Source organism: Sinocyclocheilus anshuiensis, unplaced genomic scaffold (assembly GCF_001515605.1).
Source record: "Sinocyclocheilus anshuiensis isolate Anshui unplaced genomic scaffold, SAMN03320099.WGS_v1.1 scaffold472, whole genome shotgun sequence".
NCBI classification, from domain to species: domain Eukaryota; kingdom Metazoa; phylum Chordata; class Actinopteri; order Cypriniformes; family Cyprinidae; genus Sinocyclocheilus; species Sinocyclocheilus anshuiensis.
In genome coordinates, this window is record NW_015557102.1 from 1,430,057 (window position 1) to 1,437,810 (window position 7,754).

A 7,754-nucleotide genomic window follows, 5' to 3' on the forward strand; every position below is an offset into this window, starting at 1 on the left:
ATATGTTTTGAATTCTGAGAAAAAAAGTCAGAATTGTGAGATAAAAAGTCGCAATTACCTTTTTTAGTTTTTATTCAGTGGCAGAAACGGGCTTCCATAGTTTTGCCATACAACAGTCCCTTTTAAAATTTACATTTCATGTCTTTGCAGTGTACTCACTTGTCATGCTATATTTAAATAGGCAATACATTGTGTAATGCTGTTTGCGCAATATAAATCTTAGCTGAAGCTAAAACTGAGAATATGTCATGTCAAGTAATGCTGTTTAAAATACTTTACATGCCTTTGTCTGTGACTCGTGAAAACCTTTAACAAACATAGAACATTCAGTAAGTAAAACAAGCACACCCACTCGATATTTCTTCCGCTTTGAGACACGTGATCCTCAGTTGCGCATCTGATTGGTTGCATGATTTGTCCCGCCAAATATTTAGCTGTAAAACTAATCACCTTACTCATATACCAACCATTCAAAATCAGCATACACGGAATATACAGATAAAACTAAGTAATTAAATTGTGTACTGTTTTTAACAAAACATTATTTCGTTTGTTCCATTTTATTTCTTGCACTGAACCCAGTGACAGATCATTACCAAGTACTTACTATTTGCTGCTCTGCAGCGCCTTGACTGGCGGTGTAAAGGAACGTCAATCACAGTGTAGTGGAGAGTGGGAGGGCTTAGCGACGAGCAGTGCTGCGGTGTCGCAGTGGACAAATCTGACGCAGTAAGCGTACGGCTACGGAAGGTTATTGAAACACGAGTGGGTTTTCGGTTTCAAAATCTTCAGTATAGACCTGGCACTAACAAACGAAGCGGAGTCTTATTCATCGTGGTGGTTTGTGATGTATGAATGGATAGTTGACGGATTATCGTCGCTCTTCGTGCCTTTTTCTGGTGAGAAATCCGCAGCCTGGCCTAGTGTGCACGGTCACGGTATAGAACGAGCCGCGGGCACAGACAAGCAGCGGCTGGACAACAGTAGGCCCGCCAAACGCAACTATCAAAGGTGAGGTATTTGTCCTTTTGTATTCCTCGTTTCGGAATAAACCTAATTACTTTTGGTTTCTATTTTAATTAACACAGAGTGCCTTGTTTTTTTTTCTAGTGTCAGTTTGTTACTTGTAATCATTTACATGAACAATAGGCAGTGTAGTATGTTGCATTTGTCTTCGGGGGCAGAAATCAGTCCAAAGTAAACAATTCGTCAATAGACAGTCTACTTTCAACAAACAATCACTGTCTTTGTCTTTAAATTAATAGGATACCGTTAAACATAAAGTTAATTTACGAAATGTTTGTTGTGATTAGAATTATTACAGATCTGGTGCCATTCAATGGACAGTATAGATAACGTCCTTTCCTGTTTCTGCCTGCACAATATTGCAAAGTGTTAAGACGGCTATATAAATATGAATGCTCTTTAAGAAAGCCATGTGTTTTTTTTCTGTTTACCTGTGAGTCTGATTATTTATTTTAAAGATTTTTTAAGGAATAGATTATTTAAAAATGAAAACTTGCTGAAAATATACTCACCCTCAGACCATCCAAGATCTAAATGAGTTTGTTTCTACATTGGAAGAGATTTAGGGAAATTTTACATTACATCACTTGCTCACCTATAGACCTCTGAAGTGAATGGGTGCCGTCAGAATGAGACTTCAAACAGCTGACAAGTCATCCACACGACTCAAGTCCATCAGTTAATGTCTTGTGAAGTGAAAAGCTGTGTGTTTGTAATGAACAAATTCATCATCAAGGCATTAATAATCAATAGTCAATAACACTTTCTCCAGTGAAAAAGTACTGTTGTCCTCTCACATTGAAATACACTGACATATTTGTTAAGAACCGGTGTGGACGGTTTTAACGTGTAAATTGTGCTTGATCTGTGCATGTTTCTCTCCTGATTCAGACAAAACGACTTTTTCACTGGATAGAGCAATATTATGGATAGAAGACTCATATGTTAGCTAGAAGCATTCTTTTGACATTAAAAATGTCTTAATGATGGACGTTTTCTTACAAACACATAGCTTTTCACTTCACAAGAAATTAATTGATGGACTTGAGTTGTGTAGATTACTTGTGGATTATTGTCATGTTTTTATCAGCTGTTTGGACTCTCATTCTGACGGCACCCATTCACTACAGAGGTTCCATTGGTAAGCAAGTGATGTAATGTTAATTTTCTCCAAATTTGTTCAGATGAACAAACTCATCTACATCTTTGATGGCCTGAGGGTGAGTAAATTTTCAGCAAATTTTAATTTTTAGGTGAACTATTCCTTTAAAAGTAGTAATTTCGTCTCTCTCACTGCCTCTCTCTACTCTTACTTTGTGCATGTATTGTATACACACACAACTCATTGTGTTAGAAAATCATGCACCATTTATTAACTCCATTTCCTTAGTTTAAGTTTAGCTGAAATTGTGTTTGACGCAAGCAGAAAAACACTGACAAATCATTATGATGCAGACATGACAAATTAATTGATGGACTTGAGTTGTGTAGATTACTTGTGGATTATTGTCATGTTTTTATCAGCTGTTTGGACTCTCATTCTGACGGCACCCATTCACTACAGAGGTTCCATTGGTAAGCAAGTGATGTAATGTTAATTTTCTCCAAATTTGTTCAGATGAACAAACTCATCTACATCTTTGATGGCCTGAGGGTGAGTAAATTTTCATTTGAGTGAACTAGGCCTAGTCCTTTGATGCATCTGATGCACTGAAGTGTTTCATTTTCTCCTGGGTTGCAGTGTGTACTCAGCTGATTGTGTGACCGAATATCCAGAGGTCAAAAGAGCAAGACATGGTAAATATTTAATTAGCTCTTCCATGTAAACAACAGTGCCTAACTGACATTTCTCAGTCACCTACCATCAAGACTTTTATTCATATGTCTGTCATCTTTCTACAGATGTGATCGTCAGGGTTGTCAAGAAGACTTTTGCAGGGATTGCAGGGCTGTTCCGATCAAAACACCACAGAAAGGCAGAACATGAAAAGCAGAAAGCCTTTACAGAGGTATGTTCATATAATCACCACTAAGCACTTGCAAATGCATGCATTGTTTGTACAGCCTTGGTTTCATGCATTGTGTCTTGTTTTGCTCACTGGTGGCTCAGGTTGGCAGGGTTGCCTTCATGGGTATTGATGACATACACAGCAACAGCCTGAGTTCATGGATTGAGAGTGACGGGATGGGTGAGTGTGATCTCACTGCCCCATGTGTCTCTGTGATCTGGTAAAAATTTGACAGACATACATTACTACTCAAAACTTTGGGGTCAGTAAGATTTTTTTGTTGTTGTTGTTTGGAACTTTATATTCATCGAAGGAAAAAATGTACAAACTAAATTTTTGAATGGTAGTGCACTGTACATAAAGCTTATTTTATACATATCTACAGCCTGTCAGTTTAGTAATGATGTACAATTATCTCTCTTCAGATAAACAGATAGAAATTGGACTTAAAAATAAAGAAAGAACAGCAGCCAATGTCCACCACAACCCCCAGGCTTTATGGAAACCTGAGTAAGTATCATTTAGTCATATTTTCCACTACTTGAGCTGTTTTTTAGTCTTCTCAAAGCTTTTGTCATTTGTCACCTTTTTAATGGTTACATTTTCTGATGGGGTGAATATAAATTTGTAATGACTTTACATTTTTACGTGATTAAAGGAGAGATTGTAAATTTCTGTTCATATAAAAGAGTAACACATGATCCTCAGTTTTCCCACATCCCATGATGCACAGAATATGGACAAACATATCAGCTACAAACACTCAGCTATAACGAAGAGTCATGCTTTATGCAAACAATAAGTGTTAATTAAAACCGAATATGCACAACATTTAGTTTAAATCAAGGTCATGGTTTTCTTCCCTATTCCTTCTCTATCAGTGAGCGTATTGAAGGAAACAAACTGGTCACAAATTACTAACAGCAGCATCTTTGTTTGTTTGCTTATGTACTGTTGTGTACATTGCTGTCAATGAGCAAAGAATGAACTGCCTCTAAACTTATTTTTTTGAATTATAGCTGGAATTCTTTTTGTAAATACATCTTTACAAATTAATAATCAAAAGCCTTTATTTCTGACATTAGTAAGCAAACCTTACCTATCAAATGAAGTATTAAACAGAATATACTATACAGTATCTCAAGTCTTATTTTGATACCACAACCAGAGATACTTCTGCTTTGTAACTGTAAACCATGTTCTGGATGGTTGCTGATACTAAAATGATTTGTCCTTTAGACGTTGTATAACGGTCTGTGTATTTATCTCCTTGAGCAGTGGAGCAATGCTGTACAAGGGAAGCCAGGACAAAGGCAGGGAGATGCGCAGATCCCTGAAGCTAGTGCCGTCTTGCACCGCCCACGGGCTAAGCACAAGACCGGCTGAGATGGAGCATCCGAGCCGCACACACAAACCTTGCCTGACCGTGGAGGAGGTAGGGAAACTGAATTTTAATGTACTGGAAACTTGATGCCTTTATGTCTGTGATTTCCTGAGCATCTGTCTTTTGAGTAGGCACTGAGAGAGAGCGATCGAGAGCATTACAGGAAGCTGGTAGAGATGGCGTCAGAGAAATACTCAAAGAGCAAACCATTGCCGTTTGGACGGATGAAGCCTCCAATGTAAGTGTGTGAGCCCTTAGAACACTTTTTAAAATCAGTGTAGCATAGCTAGAGAAAGTTAATGCTATGTTCATTCAAATTTTTAGCACCACTTTCTCCCTTGATGGACACAAGACAAATGGACACACCTCCATCAGTCGCACTACTGACATGAGCAGACCTGCTCCAGTCAGAGGTGAGCTTAATTACACCCAGCTACACCCACTGCTTTTCTTTTGCGCTGTTTTCCTGTAACTATCTGAAATGATTTTCAACTTTTGATGTATTGCTTCCATTTTTAACAGTTAAATCACATTTTCCGTTTTTGCCTTCAGCCATACCTAATATGTCTGTGTGGCGGGATCCACTGATGCAGGCTAAAGACAGGTAACATTTTAACTTGGTTCAAAAGCATTATTGATTAATAAATGCATATGTGCATTTAATGATTTTAAATGTATTTATTTTTAAATCCGTTATAGAACAATAGATATTAATCGAAACACTCCAGCAAGTGACATCAAGGAAGGAGCCTTGGATAATCAAACTGCAAGAAAAATTGTAAGTGCTTATTGTCTTTTTCATGACATGCAAGAGGGGATGTCTATAGATGAACAAGTATTTCGTTTTTTAAAATCAAAGATTAAAGGAAAAAGAAAAATATCCCGCACACTGTCAATTAGTGCAAAAAGTATCAAAAATGTTTAATAACAATGTTTCGGTCGCATGACCTTCATCAGGTATCTTCAAACATGAAATTACAAGCCAAACCACATTTAAAAAGAAATCATGACCAATCATGACTTTTTCCTTTAGTTTTGATCTTTTTGGTCTTTGTCTCCTACGCACCTATCAATTGCCGTCAGGAGTGCAGAGATTGATTGTTCATTAAAATTAAAGATTGAAATGTTTTGAGAAAACAGCTTTCTGTGGGTTTTTATTATTATTAGTCTGTTTTGTCAATTTTTTTGTCCTTTTTTCCTCTCTTCCTCACTCTCTGTCCAGCCTGTAGATGTGGATCTGTCAGCTGAGGTTGAAGCCAGGTTGAATCTTAAGGAGAAAGAAATCGCTTCAGGACCCTCGCTACCTTCCAGATCTGAACTGATTACAGATACAGTGAGGCGCAGTGAAGAGGAGTTTCCCAGACTGACCAAGGTTAGTGTCTCGAACAACATCTAGTCCTTTATTACTGTTATTATACCACACTCTCTGTTGTTGCTTGTTTAGCAGTGTTTAATATATATTTTATAGATGCATGCACAGGAATATTTCTGTATTAATTTGGAATTGAATCATATTTTGATTATAAATGTCACATAAACACGTTAACCTAATTGCTACAAATTCTATTTCCTAAAGTGAGCATATCCAATAAGAGAAATGTGAGGAGGAAATGCATGCCTTATTTGCTTGGGTATTAGTGAATGCCATGTAAATAGGGATATGCCAATATCTGTGAAATGTGTAAACCTCTTTTTTGAAATAAAGACTTGATCAGAATATGAACAATGATGTGTATGTAATTGTGCTCATTTTCTTCCACTTACAGTTCACTGTCAAATTGGTTCCTTTCCTTCTGCTCTGACTCACAGTGTTGTCTTTGTGTCATGTAACAGGAGATGCAGCAGGAAGTGAGTGCTGCTCTTGCTCAAACTGATCCAAACCTGGTTCTGTGCAGTGCGTTCAAACTGCGTATCACACAGAGGGATCTGGCAACCCTGCAAGAGGGCAGCTGGCTCAACGATGAGGTAGCATCATTTTAAAAGGCTTCTTAGGAATGCACAGTATATTGGTACCATACTGGATAACTTGTTTACTTCTTAGTATTGGCTGATATTGGATATTTAGTTGTGTATTCACTTTTCTGCTGTTTTTACAATACTTTTGCCGTCATGTAATGCTCGCTTAAAGTTCATATTTAAAAACCGTAATAATTTGATAACAATGTCAAATAGTCTTGAACAAATTTTAACATATGTCATTCTTTCATAGTGTACATTATAAAGTGTAAATAGACTTGTAGTGTGTGGTCTTTTTTTTTCATTGTTCATTAAATGTATTTATAGATTTTACAAAAAAATGTTTTATATAAAAAATTATTTAATATTTTTATTTTTATTTATTTAGGCAAAATAGCACCATTTTTAATTAACCATTTATTGGTTACTGGCCAAAACATGAAATTAACTATTGTTGTTTCCTTTTTTTTGTCTTTCAAAGTCTTAAATCAGAATGCGTGTCATTTGTGACCTCTCTCTAATCAAATAATTAGACAGTTAGACAAACATTATCAATCAAATTAAAACCCTGTCACTCTCAGGTGATCAACTTCTACATGAATCTCGTGATGTCCCGCAGTGAGCAGGAAGTAGGGTGCAGGAAGGTCTACTCTTTCAGTACCTTCCTCTTTCCCAAGTTGCATAGCGGTGGACATGCTGCAGTACAGCGGTGGACTAAGGCTGTAGACCTCTTCCTGTATGACATCATTCTGGTCCCCCTTCACCTGGGCGTTCACTGGTCCCTAGCTGTGAGTAATAAACTCTATGTATCATGAATTCAAACTAGGGATGTCAACGATTAATCGATTATCGATTAATTGTCGATAAGAGATGCAATCGATTAAAGCTATCGATGGTCGATTAAGTCGTTTAATTTTGGGCTGCGTGCGGCTCATGCGCAAAACAACACAAAGTTCTTCAACAAGGAATGCAGTAGAAACGTAGTAACAGTCATTTCCCCAGATAATTCTTTCATATTTGAAACAATTAGGTGAAGGTTGCAGGGCTGCGGGACACTGCGGGGGAAGGATAGGCTATTCATTCCTACAACTTGTTTATTCGTTCCTACGACTTATTAATTTGTGGCCACTGTCCATGTTTCATTAATTTTGTTCCTTAAATAACCCATGATTTAACTAAAATGAGGGAACAAATTAATACATCGAAAAAACAGCAATTAAAAGGCGCTGTGACCGACACTGACTATACGTTTTCTCGGAGCATTCAATGGTGTCACTAAACGGTGATGCCACAACCACGAGCATCGTTCACAAGTTTCTGCAGGACCGAACTAGCCTAGGCACAGGTTTTCAAGCCCTGGGACAAAATGGGATGCTTTA

General features: G+C 37.4%; 1 protein-coding gene across 1 annotated transcript in view; it reads left to right on the forward strand.

Annotated features, from left to right (window-relative positions):
- The first annotated feature begins 639 nt into the window (after positions 1 to 639).
- Positions 640 to 7,754, forward strand: part of LOC107677567 (sentrin-specific protease 2-like) — a 13,601-nt gene continuing 6,486 nt past the window's right edge. The window contains exons 1-13 of the mRNA XM_016472499.1: positions 640 to 1,011; positions 2,768 to 2,823; positions 2,929 to 3,035; positions 3,137 to 3,215; positions 3,461 to 3,545; positions 4,314 to 4,470; positions 4,551 to 4,657; positions 4,744 to 4,832; positions 4,972 to 5,023; positions 5,119 to 5,197; positions 5,642 to 5,791; positions 6,253 to 6,384; positions 6,957 to 7,163. Coding sequence (XP_016327985.1) covers positions 848 to 1,011; positions 2,768 to 2,823; positions 2,929 to 3,035; positions 3,137 to 3,215; positions 3,461 to 3,545; positions 4,314 to 4,470; positions 4,551 to 4,657; positions 4,744 to 4,832; positions 4,972 to 5,023; positions 5,119 to 5,197; positions 5,642 to 5,791; positions 6,253 to 6,384; positions 6,957 to 7,163 — 1,464 coding nt within the window. The 5' untranslated portion in view covers positions 640 to 847. The remainder of the gene's footprint in view (positions 1,012 to 2,767; positions 2,824 to 2,928; positions 3,036 to 3,136; positions 3,216 to 3,460; positions 3,546 to 4,313; positions 4,471 to 4,550; positions 4,658 to 4,743; positions 4,833 to 4,971; positions 5,024 to 5,118; positions 5,198 to 5,641; positions 5,792 to 6,252; positions 6,385 to 6,956; positions 7,164 to 7,754) is intronic.